The sequence below is a fragment of the Cherax quadricarinatus genome, chromosome 33 (assembly GCF_038502225.1).
Source record: "Cherax quadricarinatus isolate ZL_2023a chromosome 33, ASM3850222v1, whole genome shotgun sequence".
Lineage (NCBI taxonomy): Eukaryota > Metazoa > Arthropoda > Malacostraca > Decapoda > Parastacidae > Cherax > Cherax quadricarinatus.
This window is the reverse complement of record NC_091324.1, coordinates 20,825,693-20,843,455: the sequence shown is the minus strand read 5'-3', so window position 1 is coordinate 20,843,455 and position 17,763 is coordinate 20,825,693. Positions and strand designations below refer to the sequence as shown.

Below are 17,763 nucleotides of genomic sequence, written 5' to 3'. Positions count from 1 at the left end.
CATTTTGTAACCTGCCTCTGCACCTAATTACATCATCCTCTAAATACAGCCCCAGCTTTTCTATTATTGAGCCTTTCACAATTTTTCCGTCCATCATTAATTTAATCTCATCCCTGTAGGTTTCTTCTTGTACCCTCTGTAGCCAGTATTTCAGGGGATGGGGAAAATTATATGAGATATTCATCTTACTTATAAATTTAAACACTAACCTTGTCACGCTAATCAGCTTGGGTAAGGAAGAATACCTATTAATGTCAATGGCTAAGGAGGGACTACTGACTGGAGCGGTGCTCACCGTAATTTCGACAGGAGCAATGTGCCTTTTGCACCGGCCAGTTAATTTTGTCCACCAGCCAACTTGGCCCTTTAAACCACGATAAAGCACTCACAAATTTTTCATAAGTCAAGCCTCGAGACAAGAAGTCAGCCGGATTCTCGTCACCAGGAATGTGATTAAAGGTTAACATATGCTGACTGAAACTGTTATATTTCTCCTGCATCTGATTGATTTCAGCGACTCTGTTTTGTACATACACAATCTTACTGTTACCATTACGAATCCATTGTAAGGATACCTCGTTATCAGACCAAATTACGGTGTCGCTGATATTTATCTCTCGCAATTTATTTCTTATATAATTGGCTAATTTGACACCTACATAAATGGCCGTTAATTCCAACTGAGGTAAGGTACGTGATTTGATTGGAGCCACCTTAGCCTTAGACATAACAAGAGAAATGGCACTATTACATTGAAGGTAAGCGACTGCTCCATATGCTAATTTCGAAGCATCGCAAAAAATGTGGAGTACATTTTCTCCATCTTGACTGGCCACATTACGTGGGAACTCAAACATTGGTAATTTTACATATTCACCTATTAGTTCTTCCCACCTGTCAACAAATTCCTCAGGTAGGGTTTCATCCCAAGCACACTTAAACTTCCATGCTTCTTGTATCAACAATTTTCCTCTTATGGTAAGTGGGGACACTAAGCCTAGTGGATTGAAGCATTTTGAAACTTCCGCAAGTAAGACTCTCTTGGTTAATTTATTGGGCATACTGTAGTTATTAGACTTTAACGATAACAAGTCTCTCTCTGTGTCCCAAGTCAGTCCCAGCACATTACTATATTTAGACACTTCAACTCCAGGGTTGTCTTTATTTATTTGAGCCCTTAAACTGGACGAATTACTGTTCCATTCCCTCAGGGGCACATTTGCACCTTGCATTATTTCATTAGCCCCTTCATATATGCTCATTAGTTCCTCTTCAGTAGACGTCACCCCCAGGAAATTGTCCACATAAAATTGTTTACCCATTACTCCACTCAGTGGACCACCCGTACGCTTAAGGTGTGCATTTATCGTTGCCTGGAGTAGGAACGGACTGGAGGTAGCACCAAACAATACACTCCTGAAGCGAAAAGTCTTCAGGGGACTAAGTGGGTCATTAGGATTCTCGGGCCATAAGAACCTAGTGCAATCCCGGTCAGCCTCCTGCAGACCCACTCTCAGGAAAGCTTTACTTATGTCTGCTGTAAAGGCATAATTCTTAACCCTGAAGTTTAATAATATGTCTCCCAGTTTTTCCGTCAACGACGGACCTGTCATCAAACAGTCATTCAAACTAGGTACATTTTTGTTACTCCTGGCACTACAATTAAACACAATCCTCAGAGGAGTGGTCTTAGAATCCTTCTTCACTCCGTGATGTGCCAAATAGTGACCATAAATCTGGGCTTGCTCAGGAGGTACCTCCTCTATGAATTTATTATTTAACTGCTCATTAATTATATCATCGTAAGCAGTCAACAGTTCTGGTGTCTTGCTCAGTTCGCCTTTAATTGTCCATACGCCATCCGGTAATTAGTTGGTAGGTCTGGATGGTTCAGCTTCCACGGAAGTCTCACCCAGTATTGTCCAGATTCAAATTTAACATCCTTCTGGTATTGTTCTTGAGTAAAGGAATCATCTGGACTTTCTTCATTTACATTGATCCCTATGCTGTCCAATTCCCATAATTTATACACAGGTTCAACTTCATCCTCTATTGAAGTATATTTATACTGGGGTGATATTTCATGAGTAAGAGACACCGTAACTGTATTTATGGCTTCCTCCAGTCATTCATTATCAGTACGAGGAAGCCTGCCATACATCACGTGACCTCCTGCGGTCCTTAGAAGGGTGACTCCGCATTTCTTTGTCATACCCTTTACAAAGGTGGCATAATGGTCACTACCTATCAAAATATCTATTGGCCCCACAGAATCATTATTTACACCAGAAGGTGCCAAATTTACCTTACTTGAAAGCCTTTCAGTAGCATTACCAAGCCCTATTGTAGATATTTTCTCTGGGAGCCTATCCACAATTACGGCATTAATACGTTTTCTCTCATTGCCCAGCCTGACAGTTACATAAACAGTGTCGTATGACTGGGCCTTCTTATTCGAGAGAAAGCCAGATAACTTGAGTATAGCAGGATCTCCCATTTGTACCTTCATCCCATTAAGGCAATTACGTTTTATGAAGGTACGTTGTGATCCCTGATCCAGTAATGCTGTTACAGTTTTGGATTTACGCCGTTTATCATTAATCACCACATCCAACACAGGTAAATCTACCTAAGCTAGGCCATCATTACCGACATTAGCTGCAATCTTTACGTTGGCTACTGTTGTGTCTGGGTTATTATCACTGTCAGTACTATTGTTACCATTATTACGATTAGATCCGCCCTTACACATAGCTATGTGGTGTCTTCCCTTGTTACACTGATAACAGTGGTGCAAGTTAGCACGGCAATCCCTTACATTATGATTTCCTAGACACCTGATACATCTAGCAAGCTCTTCCAATCTTTCCACTTTAACATCCCATGAATTATAGGCATTACAGTTCTTAGAGAAATGAGTACCGTTGCAGAAGATACAATCTCTCCTTTCTTTACCTGACCTCCTATCAACTGGGCTACCCTTATTGTGGTACTTCCTCCTCTTGCTTTGATGTGGAGAACCACTATTACTGCCCCCTGTCACTTGATATGTGCCTACGTAACCCCGTTTAGTAGGTGACTTATGATTATTGATATTGGGATAAAGTTTCCTTTTGTGGAACTTGACAGGTCCACTGGGGTCTGTAGACGTGGTATTCCTAGAGGTAATGGGTTGGCTGGTCTGCAGTTGGACAATTAGCTCCTGCAGGCCCATTCTTATTTCTTCCAACCGGAAGTAACCCTTGTGATATCTGTTAGATAGCCACTCTACTGTCTTGTGGTTCAATTTATTCTGAATCAAGGCACTCAACAACCACTCTGCTCCCTCCAGATCATATTTATTACTCAAGGTCTTAAGAGTGCTTTCTAGTTTGATCCTAAATTGCTGTAAGCTGTTGCGGTTGTGATCTGGAGTCTTCAAACTAGCCAAATTAGCTACTAGATCCAGCCTACTTTGCTCCAAGTTACCGTAAGTGACCTCCAACAAGTCAGCTGCCTCACTATAGAAGTCATCTACATTTGGGAATGCTTGTATGAGAACATGCGCATCTCCCCTTACTTGTCCCTTTAAATAGCATAATTTGGTAACACTTGCAAGATCACTCCTATCATGTACGACTGCTTTAAAGATAGACCAAAACTCCTCCCAGTTTTCTCCCGGATTAAACACAGGCATGCATAATTCTGGGAGTTTTGGTAGACACCTCTGATTTTCCTTACTAGGTTGACCAACAACATTGTCTACACCCTTTACCTTCTCTAAAGCCTTAGTTTTGCAGGACACAATGTTGTCCTCCACTTCATAATATTGATCCAGCAGCCGCTCCCTTTCAGCATCATCTGCACAATTCACCAGAAGATCGCTCTCACAGTCCTTATACCACAATTTATATGACTCATATCTACTTTCTAAGGCATCTAGGTGTAGCTTTAATTCATCAGGGTTTACCGTTTCTTGTCTCATTAACTCCATACACTTGTTGTATGATTTAGTAACATGACCCTTCCGAGCTTGTAGTGACGCTTTCTTTGCTTTGCCATCCATGGACTTGCTAGCCGCACTAACTTCCTCAGACCCAGCCATGGTTAGGGAATTAATAATCACCAATTATACGACTTAAGTAGACACTTTGTGTGAGTAATTCTTGCACTTGTATAAATCCTAGCCACCCATGTGCTAGTAATTAATTGGGCTAATTATCATCCACCACACGACCGATTAAATTTGTGTACCCTATACCCACTTTCTTCAATCAGTAACTTAATTATTAAGTAATTAATTCAATTAATTTTTCACTGATTGCATCCGGTTCAGGAAGGACCAGCGGGCAGATGTGGAAAATTTTATAGGAGTGATTACTTGTACATACCTCAACATTACATGCATACGAGTAATCTCCTTGGGAGACAACAACGATATTGTTTACCATAGTCACCCATGTAGACATGTGAGAAAACTTAACCACCTCTGGTCACTGCAGGTGGCCCCTCGACCCTCACAATCTTATCCATATCTATCCGAGACCAGTATAAATTGGGTAGCATCCTCAAGTACGGCGCTACTAATTAATTGTGGACTGTATAGATTATATTAGTTTAACTGAATGAAGAGGGGTGGGGGTAGGTTACACATGGATATACCCATCAAGGAAAAAACACTTGTACATAATCCCACCACTTACCAGATATTCTCTGGGGGTCACTTGATGTAGCTGGATCACCCATAACCTATCCAATTACAACATACCTAACTGGCCAGTATCAGTCTGCTATAACTAGAAGGGTTACTTAACTGTGGGTGATTGATACTCCTTATTTCCTCCATTCACCATCTCATTTCGATGTCCTGCTACACCGACACTGTTCTCATTCCAGCAGGACGAGGTATCCGTTGGTTTGTCCCGGTTTAGAAGTCGTGACTCAATGAACTTCACTTTCCTCGTCATGGGAACAACGAGGTCTTACGTGTTCACTCGGAGCAAGGCGACTTATTTCACTTCACGCATTCTCTTAACTTAGCGTTATTATCATTAATTACATTACAATTCACAAGATGATTTAATGTCTCATAATTATTATACACATTAGAGATCACTCCATTAAGCTCTGAGACCGATGAGTGATGATTAAACCAAGGGTAATTTTCCCCGGGACACAGTCCATGGTGACGCACCAGTCACCCGGTCCTACCCTTATTCACTCATTTTACCACTTTATTACGGTGGTCCCGTAAATCACGTTCCCTCACTCTCCACCAGGAACAGTTACGACACTTCCTATTATGAAATGAGGCCTTTATTAATCTTTAGGCCGCCATGAACACCAATTTCCTGGTTCCATGCTTTTCCAGTCTCCTCACTACATTCAAAAACACTCCAGCCTCCCGTGCCCCAGTTCGACCTATACCCCCGCATGTCTGCGCATGCGCAGCGGGAACCCAGTTGGTTCCATTCAAAATACAAATACATTTTGACCCAAATCAACACATTAAACACTTATTAGGCACTATAGCTTCGGAAATTAAATCATTTCCACAGTTATGTATGATAACGCCTAACCTAAAATTATCTTATAATTATTTTTATACTTCTAATACACTGTGCTTGTTAATAAAAATTATAATTCCGGAAGGAATTTGAGATACATTGTCTGAGGGTAGTTTCTCAAGTGTTAACTATTATCCTGAAGATAGTTGCTAGTAGTTAATGTATTTCTACTTTGAATCTGTTTATGTATCTAAAATTGATTTTCAAATTATATTTCAGGTGGCATTGTTCCAGCTCCCAGACGTAACCCTGATGGCCTCTGTATACACCAAGAGAAGTATGAAGAGGAAAGACATGATTGGCTGGTTTGCCCTTGGTCTCAATAGCTCTGGAGAGGAAGAATTAGCTCACTGGAACCAAATGCGAGATTCTAAAGGGGAACAGGTTTGTCGCTGGCACGTCCTGCTCGAATCCTAGGACACCTGGAAATATTTCTTACCTGAGAATATTATAATTGTTTTTTTTTTAAGTCTGCCTACATTATCCAATATTCTCTCAGGGTGTTGGTGGGCTTGTTTACAACACCACGGATCATCCATGTGTCTGAGGTCCACCTGTGTTTCAGCCATACCTTACGTCTTTCCCTCATTCTTCATCATATTTGGATCTCAGGTCATCCTTGACTCCTGCTCTCTTCACGAGTCTTGGTTCACACTTGAACAAAGGATGTGGTCGCTGGCACAGCGCTACAAGTACACTCTCGAACTCCCCTTTTAACCACTATCTCAGATTGTTACACAAGCAAAAATTCAGCCTCACAAGCTCATATATATATATACATACATACATATATATATATATATATATATATATATATATATATATATATATATATATATATATATATACATACATACATATATATATATATATGTCGTGCCGAATAGGCAGAACTTGCAATCTTGGCTTAAATAGCAACGCTCATCTTGCCATATAGGACAAGTGAAAATTTGTGTATGCAATAATTTCGCCAAAATCATTCTGAACCTAACGAAAAAAATATATTTCACTGTGTTTGTTTAGTATTAAATTATTGTAAACAAATCTAAAATATATTTAGTTGGGTTAGGCTAAAATAAATTGCGCTTGTTATTATAAGGTTAGGTAAGTTTTCTAAGTTCCTTTTGGTGCAAAATTAAAAATTTTTACATCAACACTAATGAAAAAAATATATCTTTAAACGTATAAGAGAAAATTTTAGAAAGGACTTAATTTTAAATGAGTTCTTGCTAATTGACCAGTTTTACATATTCGGCACGACATATATATATATATATATATATATATATATATATATATATATATATATATATATATATATATATATATATATATATATATATATATATATATATACAGGGGTTGCTGGTTTCTATTTCCTTACAAACTATATAATGGACTAAATTTAAATAACAAAGATGTCTGGAAAACAGAATAGTCTTCTCTTCTATAAATTAAATTCTTGTTAAATTTAACCCTCCTGAAATTATAACTAAATGTAGCACATTACAAAGGTTTAAATCTGTGATTGTTTCAGAGTATATAGATATATATAGATATATATATATATACATATTATATTAAACCAAAATATATAGAAGGTGGAGCTGGTCTCCTTGGATATATCGTCCCTAACCTGTACCTAAACTGTAACTTCATGTATCTAACCTCTAGCTATAAAACCCAGCTCTGCTGTCTTGAATCACTACCTTTACATCACAACGAGTATAGAGAACCTAGAAGGGTTACTTCCCAGACTGGGTTTTGTTGATTGCTGTTGATGCAGGGAGCCCCTCGAGCAGTGCTTTCAGAGTCTGCCCGTGGATAGGATTTCAATTTTTAAAATGCTTTCGGCTACTAGTGGGGTCAAGTCCATTAAAAATTAAATAGGTTGCTTATATCTTCTCTTTCCTTTTATATGTCAAAGAACTTTTTTTTTTTTATAAATTTTTGAATTTTGACTGTATCAAATACATGGTTTTTACATGTCTTCCCAGTTCATAGATTTTTAGAATTATGGCTGATTAAAGTGTTGCTCCATCAGGAGCCAGTATGACCTGGAGACAAGAATGCAATATTTCGTTTTTTAAGCAGCATGAAGTGCAGCTGCAGCAACAGTCTTATGGAACTTTCAAAAAGGGGCACTTTGCATATCATTATTTTTTTTTCAAGCAGCAACTTCTATTCTACAAACTACTCTTGTTACTGCACACTCATATTTTTAATACATAACTAGGATGAATAACAGCTGAATGTGTCGACGCGAACACCGTGTGTCGTGTATAGTCTCTTCCACAAGTGATGTAATTCAACATCTGTCGTTTAATTCAACCACTGAAGTCAATCTAACTTGTATTCTTTGGGTAAAAAAAAATCTATGTACAGTACCTCGGTGGAAAGAGGACGTTACTATAAGTAAATAGGGTCTTACTATCATTAAATATTGTGTAACTATTATTAAATAGGGTGTTACTATTTTTAAACTGGGTGTTAGTCATTATATTGCAGCACTTTTCGAATATTATCCTGCGTAAATATACTTTCTCAGTTTGATATGTCGTACCATAGATAAAACTTGCAATTTTGGCTTAAATAGCAAAGCTCTACTTCCCCAATAAAGCAAGCAAAAATTTGTGTATGCAGTAATTTCGCACAAGTCATTCTGAACCTAAAAAAAAAAAAATATATTTTTACTGTGTTTGTTTATTGTTAAATTATTGTAAAGTTATCTAAAATATAGTTAGTTGAATTAGGATAAATTAAATTGCGTTTGTTATAATAAGGTTAGGTAAGTTTTCTAAGGTTCTTTTGGTGCAAAATTATTAATTTTTACATTAATATAAATGGAAAATCTTTAAACGTCCAAGAGAAAATTTTAGAAAGGACTTAATTTTAAATCTTTTCTTGCTAATTACCCATTTTACGTATTCGGCACGGTATTATATATATATATATATATATATATATATATATATATATATATATATATATATATATATATATATATATATATATATATATATATATAGTGTTAACTCAGTAAAACCCCAAAGTTATAAGTGTTTTTGTTTGTTAAATTCGTGCAAATACTAGACAGAAAATTCTAAAATTTATTATAACTTTATAACCAATACAAGTTTTAACGTTTATTATCCTATATAGTAATAGTTATAAAAGTAATATTTAACATTATTATTCATGGGGAAGCGCTAAACATTTAAGACATACAGTGCTTAGGGAACGGCAGGTAATCAGTTTTGATTCTAGAAGGGGGGAAGCTAACTCCATTTCCCCTGGATCAAAGAGTGATCAGTTTTGATATAAGGAATGGGGGTGGGGGGAAGGCTAACTTCATTTCCCCTGGATCAAAGAGTAATCAGTTTTGATATAAGGAATGGGGGTGGGGGGGAAGGCTAACTCCATATCCCCTGGATCGAAGATCCCTTCAGCATCGAGGATGTGACGTCCTCAACCTCAACCAACTTTGGGGTTTCACTATCAACCTTTTTTTCCACCGTTTTTGTGTATTTATAATACGAAATGGTTTACAATAACTCCAAGTAGAGACTAAGACAGTTGCAGTGGTTGGGTATCATTATTGTATAAAATTTTCGCCTACACAGGTAGGCTTCTTCTGTCGAATGCAGAGGAGATCGAGGCTGCAGAAGTAGTGGCGAGGCACAGCTGATGTTGATCAATCTATCAGCCTTGATAGAAGTAGCTTTTGAGGTGGTTAGTTCTCTCAGCCTGTAATTAACTGAAGAAGGCTAATGTGTATGCGAAACGTTTCGCAGCCAGCAGTAACAGCCTGGTTGATCAGTCTCTGATCCATCATGAGGCCTGGTTACAGACCGGGCCGCGGGGGCGTTGACCCCCGGAACTCTCTCCAGGTAAACTCCAGGTAAAGATACCCAACTGTTGCACATGTGTCTTACTCTCTAGGTATTTATCACAAACACTCAGCCTGCGTGTATTCTGGCATACACAAGCGCTAATAGTGACATACACCTTGCAAAACAAACTTTTAGCAGGACGTTTTGCTCTATGTAGAGCTTTATCAATGTTAACAACCCTTTGCTTAGAGCTTGGCAAAGCTCTACACAGAACTAATCCAATTAAAGCTAATTCTGCAACTTGTGTTTTTATTTACTGTCATCAGTACTCTCTTTGGATGAATAAGACACATGTGCAACATTTAGCTATCTACACTGTCGAGAAGTATCGTCTGCGCAGCAGGCTTTTTTCAGTCGAATAAAATGGTACAGAAGTGTAGATTATGAGAAGTTCAGTCCCTCACTCTTGAAAGCTACAGCTAAAGAATTGCATATATCAAAGTGTTCGGTCCCAGAGCCTTTGCAGAAGTACAGACGTCATCTTGAGGTATTCAGTTCCAAAGCTTTGATCATTTTGGCTATGATATTTCGCTGTCTCTGCTTCTTGCTGTCAGCATACACGATGACTCAAAGGAGCTGCATTGCAGAAACTGTCTCGAATTTTCTTCATTTATAAAATACAAACCAGATTTCACCCATATAGTTTTCCAAGTTCATTTTTTTTTCAGTGAAAGCATTTTCTTGTTCATGACAGCATTACCACTGTTAACAAATGGTAGTTCACTGGAACATGTACACGTGGTGTTGGCTCAGTTAACACTACGTGAAAACTTGTAAATATTAGCAAGGTGAACGCTGATCTGGGAAGTATGTGCACAGTTGAGCGGTGTTATCCTCAACCTGAACCTCAGCAGGTAGTTTCCATCTCTCGTATTGGCGTTCTGCGAACTTGTCTTGTTATTGGTTGAAGTCTTGCGCCATTGGTTGATGCCTAGCGTTACTGGGTGAAGCCTGGCGTTATTGACTGATGCCTAGCGTTACTGGTTGAAGTCTGGCGTTATTGGTTGATGCCTAGCGTTACTGGGTGAAGCCTAGCGTTATTGACTGATGCCTAGCGTTACTGGTTGAAGTCTGGCGTTACTGGTTGATGCCTGGCGTTATTGGTTGATGCCTGGCGTTATTGGTTGATGCCTAGCGTTACTGGGTGAAGCCTAGCGTTTCTGGGTGAAGCCTAGCGTTATTGGGTGAAGCCTGGCGTTAGTGACTGATGCCTAGCGTTACTGGTTGAAGTCTGGCGTTACTGGTTGATGCCTGGCGTTATTGGTTGATGCCTGGCGTTACTGGTTGAAGCCTGGCGTTACTGGTTGAAGCCTGGCGTTACTGGTTGAAGCCTGACGTTACTGGTTGATGCCTAGCGTTACTGGGTGAAGCCTGGCGTTATTGGTTGATGCCTGGCGTTACTGGTTGAAGTCTGGCGTTATTGGTTGATGCCTGGCGTTACTGGTTGAAGCTTGGCGTTACTGGTTGATGCCTGGCGTTACTGGTTGAAGCCTGGCGTTACTGGTTGAAGCCTGACGTTATTGGTTGATGCCTGGTGTTATTGGTTGATGCCTGGTGTTACTGGTTGACACTCAGGGTTACTAGTTTATTCCCAGCAACGTTGGTTGATTCCCAGTGTTGTTGTTTCTGGATGATGCCCAACGCTAGTGGGTGATGCTCGGTGCTGTTGCTCGATATCTAGCGCCGTTAACTGATGCCCAGATGAGGTTCATCAATAACTCTTTTATGTCTCTCTTTACTCCGCCTTTTCATGTACTGCTTTATGCTAAGATAAAGCTTGTGTGGGACAGTGAACACGTGAGGGTGGAGAAGGTGAACACTTGAGGGTGGGGAAGGTGAACACTTGAGGGTGGGGAAGGTGAACACTTGAGGGTGGGGAAGGTGAACACTTGAGGGTGGGGAAAGTGAACACCTGAGGGTGGGGAAGGGGAGTACAAGAGGGTGGGGAAGGTGGACACGTGAGGGTGGGGAAAGTGAACACGTGAGGGTGGGGAAGGGGAGTACAAGAGGGTGGGGAAGGTGAACACGTGAGGGTGGGAAAGGTGAACACGTGAGGGTGGGGAAGGGGAGTACAAGAGGGTGGGGAAGGTGAACACGTGAGGGTGGGAAAGGTGAACACGTGAGGGTGGGGAAGGTGAACACGTGAAAGTGGGGAAGGTGAACACGTGAGGGTAGGCAGGGTGCTCGTCTCTTCTCACTTACACGGTGTCTCGCAAGTCAGGAACCGTAAGGAAAAAATAAAGAAACGGCAAAATAAAACTATTCATAAAACGTTTTCTTTAAAAAACTTAGAGGAAATCTTTCAAAGAAAACCATCTGCATCAACTCTGTAATGGGGTGTCTACAATATTTTTTTCATAAAACAGTCTGCGTACATTTTGTACATGATTTCCAATGCACATGCTTTAACGTTGTTTAAAACAAATGCAGGCCATTTTTTTCCTTTCCTGGTGTTCAGCGTGACCGCCATCATCATTAACAAGAGAATTACTTACCTACCCAAAGGTTCCTAACATATCAGACACCTATTTACAGACACCTATGTATTGTAACGCACAAAAAAAAGAACATTCACGGGTTTGAACCCCATCTGTTCTGTGAGTAGTTTACAATCATGTTATTATCAATTTTCGAGTATATATAAATATATATATATATATATATATATATATATATATATATATATATATATATATATATATATATATATATATATATATATATATATATATATATATATATATATATATATATATATATATATATATATATATATATATATATATATATATATATATATATATATATATATATATGGGAGAAGTGGTAGAAGTGGTTAACCAGTTTAAAGAACTGTAGATTATCAGCTCTGATTCGAGGAAGGAGAGGGTAGTCCCTGGATCAAGAGCTCTGCACCAGCATCAACTCACCCGTTTGAAGAGCTTAGGGATTCTAATAGACACCATAACAGACTGGATATTCCCTATTAATTAAGGCTTTGAAACATAATAGAGGATTAGAGAGAGCATAAACATAAACCCACATGTTGGCTATAGCAACTTTATTATCATAAAAAGAAGAGACAGACCTCTGTAATTCAGAATAACAAAAAAAAAAAAAGACAAGAACAGCACATTTTCACCCCTCCTACAGCCTGTGAAAAAAAAAAAGATGTCTAATGTGCATGCTACTTTAAAGTGTACATTTTCTAGTGTTACATTTATTTTTGTACTGACGTTCCCCATTAGTCTGTACATACATGAACTTAATGTAGTTTTGCAGCACATTTACCAATATGGAATCGGTAGCTCTAGCTAGTAGAGAATTATGCTCTATACTGTATGTAAGCATATATATATAAATATTGGATATGTACATAATGATTTCTGTCTACACTTCTCTCCCTCGCTCCCACCGCCACTACGCTTATTCGATGCCTACAACCTGCGTTGGTTATCGTTCTCAAGAAACCTTGCTAATGCCACACCATCCTCACAACTGGAATTTTGTGACCTCTATTTACAGGTTAAGACAACGGAGACCTGTGGCAGATAAAGGGCAATTAGTCACCAAAGACTGTAGTGTCATGAACCTTGTGTTGGCTGCTGACCTGCAGTGATAGGGTTTCTTAGCAAAGAGTTGGGATGGTTCGGACACTGTTTACATAGCTATTTGTGTAAAATTAGGTTCCTCCGGCATACTCATTTAGATTATGTCATTGTGTGGGTACATATCTTGACTCTTTTGTCTGTGATATTCAACATTCCATGATAGAATGTTTTGGAGGTAGAACTTTTCAAATGACTTAAGGTCAGCTATCTATCGAAACTTTTCTCGTATTTAGGCAGCCTTGGGACACCTGATGGAGATGCTTCTTACACCTTTACAAAAATATTTGTATTAATTCAGGTTCTGCAGGCAAATTCATTACAATTTTGTCAAAGTATAATTGTATATATCGGCTAATTTGTCTGGAAAAAGTTTTAAAGGTGGAAAATTTCAAATACCTGACTCATAGTGCTGATAGTTCTGATATTTCTTAGGTATTTACTAAAGTTCTGCCATATTTTTTTAAAGTTTGTTCCCACTTGTGTTCTGTTATTCCTGTCATTTCCAGTTTGTTCATAAAAAATCAATTTAGCAAATATAATGACGGCTGATTTGGACAACAATTTGAACAACAAATCAGGTCAATATATTTGCTTTCGATCATATACACTCTGCCCTTTGACATTTGCATAGGATTAAAAATACTAATTCCTTTTTCATGGATTAGCGTTACTAACATCAGACTTATCAAGGGAGACGACCGGATGTGGGTGAAGGATGCTCGAGTCAGCTAATTTGAGCTACTCTCCTTATGCATCACTGAATATGATTACCTCTCATTCCCAGGCGCTGTATGACCTTTACAGCTCATGAATGTAATAACTTAATAATTATAATAATAATAATACACATATCTGGCTTATTTATGCTAACAGAACTAGCGAAGAATCAGCTGAAGGACAAATGTAAGCTCCCATCATTGCACACAAACCATTTCAAAACACTCTAGGGAGTATTCCTATTCCTTCAAATGGGGATGTTAAATTTAACTTGGGTAAATCAGCGGATGCTTAGCCTGTTACAGGTCATCTTTTGATAAAGGCCCGAGTCAGGAGACACGAGTCATGTTTCCCGATTATGCCACCACGTCTAGTAGTACCGGTCACTGTGGTGACCGGTAAGGTGATCATCACACTGATTCATGATATTGTCTGTCTGAACCATCACCACTCTCCCCTGATTTATTTCACGAATTTTATATGTTGTATCTCAGTTTAATTTAGTATCAGATATAAGAAATGTAAATTATTAGTTACTATGCTTTATTTCACCCATTAAAGATATATATATAGAGAAGGAAATTAGCAGTGTAGACTCCAATAATTTCACTACCACGTGCCGTTTAGCAGCGCAGCTCGAGGGTTTTTCTTAAACTGAAACAAACCAGAGTGGGCACAAGGGAAAGTGATGACTCGTGTAGGTTTGTAAGAGGAAGCACATGTTTGTTACGCATCTCGCCTCTGCCCGTGTCTATAGGTATCGTAAATGATAATGTAGAAACTACTGTAGTTCTTGTGATACATGATTAGCTTAATAGCAACATTCAATGCAACTAATGATAGATATAGGCTGGCGTATTTGTGTTGGGAGTGATCCAATCTGTGATCTTTACTCTCATCCCCTGGCATCAAAACTTCATTATAGTGCGATGGAAAATAACGGAGTGTAGGAAAGATCTGACGTTTTGATGTGGGAAACTTGAGAGATGAGATGGATATTTACATAAGTTTCTTGGATGTATTTAGTATGGGTAGTTGTATATGTATTTCGTGTCTCACAAGCGCACGCAAAGATAGCACACTATTTATTTTTTTTGGCTTGGTTACGAGTTAGCTATTTACAGTACTCTGAATCCAATTTTCTTAACATTATTTTTCAAAGTTCCTCATCTCTGTGACTACAACTCAAACTTGCTTAATACGTAAGGATCTCATAAAATAAACATTAATACTGCAATCATTAAAAAATGAAATCTTTGATCATTGGAAGAATACCAATGTTATAAGAAGCCATTGAAACCTTTAAGTTCATTATTGATTTGTGACCTGACTTGAAGCATTGCCTCAGTAACCATAATTTAAAATAAGTATTAGCTTGAACTACAGTAAACATGGTTTTACTATACCCTTCAGCATTATTTTTTCCTCATCACTGAAGTACCTATAATTTTCGTTTTAAATAATTTCATAAAGCATTGTTTGTGTATCTTATATTAATTTATGATAATAATATATTGGAATATTACCCAATGTGTGCTCTTGGGTCATCAATATTTTTATAAATGTCTTGTACTGAGATCACTCTGGATAAGAGTGGATGTAAAATAATCTATATTATCATTGTTACTTTAGTCTTAGTCACTTATAATTAGTTTATCGGGAGTACAGATACTATTGAGAAAATAGGGTCAAAAAAGCTCTTTTTTTGGCAGTTCTGGGTAAGCTGTGATTAGGAGTGTTAGAAGGACATGTTAACTGTTTTAGATTTTGGTTTTTGGTGGTTTATTGTGGGTAGGCTAAAGAGTGACGCAATCTAAGGAATTTCGTTCGTGATCCTGTACATTACACTGATAATGAGGATGAGCGTTGGTTTAATTACTGTACTTCAGTGCTGAGCTTAAGTACACGTACATTATTATTCGTCAGAGATGGTGACATCTTGAAGCGACTAAAGAAAGCCTAGAAATGGCGTTTTCTAGACTAGAGTATCAATGAATGTTGTAAGAAGTTGTAAGTGGAATTAGTCTCATTTGTATCAGTATACTGCTTTACACTCAACGTCAGCTATATGCATGATTCCCCTCAGTGACGACCCCTTTTAGCCTTGGCTCATATGCTTCCTTCGCAAATGCAATGTTAAGTGACCAAAAGTTCCAATGAGTTGATCATTAGATAATTTATGACACGAGTTGAGATGAACTTTTCCATTTCTCCTGAGAAAATATGATCACAGAATAAAAGTCACAATACAGCGGCTGGAAGACTTTAATAGCTCACATTTAAGAGGGAGGGGGGGGGGGACTTACGTTTCGTTTCTACTTGGATCCTCTCCTAAATACGGTTTATTTGTGTACCCTTCTTATTCTTCTTCTTTACATCAAGAAGAGATAAGGAAGAATGACTGTGTATCTTCAGGGATGACAAAGATCCGTCACATCCGGTCATTAAGACTACAGGACACAGGAAAAGTGTTTCCTGACGCGGATCTTAAGCATATGATGACTCGCCACTGAAGTTTATGGTCATTTGATCGAGGTCTTCAGAATCAAACCCTGTTCCTGCAAATTATCCAAGACTACTGCTGTTCTTTTGTCAAGTTTTTCTTTAATTAAAGCTGTACTTTGGATGTCAAAAATATACTAAATTCCTATCATAATTTTGCCTGAAGTTAAATTCATATATTTAATTTGTTTCTTTTAATAATAAAAATTACAGTAATAATAATAAATAATAATAATAAATAATAATAAATAATAATAATAATAATAAAATTACATTAAATTACACTGCTCGGTTCAATGGAGCGTAGACCCTTCTTTCAGTTCTTAACACAGCACTTGCTCTAGAGTTCAATTTCGTTCTGGGGAGAACCTTGTATATAAAGCAGTCACTCTGATGTCAGCTATAATGTTCGTGATGTTTCGTGGCATCATCGACAGGTACTGGACAAGTGGCGTACAGCACTTGAGAGGCTGAAACCAAGTTAAGATACCGAGCTTTGCACAGTAATTCTGAGTGGTTTCTTGAGGTGGTTGTGATTGTGTGTCAACAGATAGAGAGAAACACCTGCACAAAGCTTTACGGTTGACCACCGAACCTTCACATGTCTACGATAAAATACTGGTCATTCGGGTATTTATCTTGAAGCTCTAGAAATGGCATGGGATTATTACAATTATTTCTTCACAAAATTCCAAATATAGCCTAATTGGTATATTATTCAATTGGATCAGGGGATATACGTAAAAGAAGTGAATATCTTAACGTAAATTCAGAGTATACTATAGGGATTAAAGCGTTGTTTGAAGTTAGTTTACAAGCGACTCCTTAGTGACCCACAGTGTATATACACTGTGGGTCACTAAGTGCAGTGTATATACACCGAGTGGTGTGTATCTCGGTATATGTACAATGATATTTTGCTTTAATCCCAATTCTAGGAGCTGAAGCACTCATTATCTTTAGTAAAATCAACTTTTCATTAGGTTGTGGTGTAACACCCAGTTGAATGGTACCACTATATCTATGACGTGTGAAGGAGTTCTGGTCAACTGTTTGAATCCCTCCTTCACTGTGACCTAGTCAACCTGTGTCTGTGTATTGTTGTCAGTGTATGTCTGTGTTTGTTAATTTGTTAGCCTACTGGAACTTCGGAAAACAGTGTTTGCCCATTTTGCGGGTCTGGCTTTTAAGCGCCTTGAGGTTCCTCCTGTTCTTAATTAAGGAGACATTTAGCTGCCTGTTGGCGCTCTGTAAAACTATTTGAGGTGCCAAAGGATTATTTCTGGTACCTGGCTCGAGCCTGAACAAATATCACATGACCGGAGCAGCATTAAGAAAATCATTTTTATTGGGGGGAGGTAATGAATTTAATAAGAATTCAGCTCTGACCCACACGGTTTTGTAGCCTTTTTTTTTTTGAATAATACAATACAGATTAAGATTTTTTCTATCTTTTAATCACATTACAAAAGACAAGCTGAGTTATGAAGTGAT

The 17,763-nt window shown here is 38.2% G+C and overlaps 1 protein-coding gene across 3 annotated transcripts in view; it reads left to right on the top strand.

Annotated features, from left to right (window-relative positions):
- Syt14 (Synaptotagmin 14) overlaps window positions 1–6,798 on the top strand; it is a 136,340-nt gene extending 129,542 nt beyond the window's left edge. Inside the window, exon 11 of one of the 3 annotated variants that reach the window (XM_070090898.1) lies at window positions 5,766–6,798. In XM_070090898.1, coding sequence (XP_069946999.1) covers window positions 5,766–5,963 — 198 coding nt within the window. In that variant the 3' untranslated portion in view covers window positions 5,964–6,798. The remainder of the gene's footprint in view (window positions 1–5,765) is intronic. The other 2 variants (XM_070090897.1, XM_070090899.1) reach the window with 2 other exon arrangements.
- The last annotated feature ends 10,965 nt before the right edge of the window (window positions 6,799–17,763 follow it).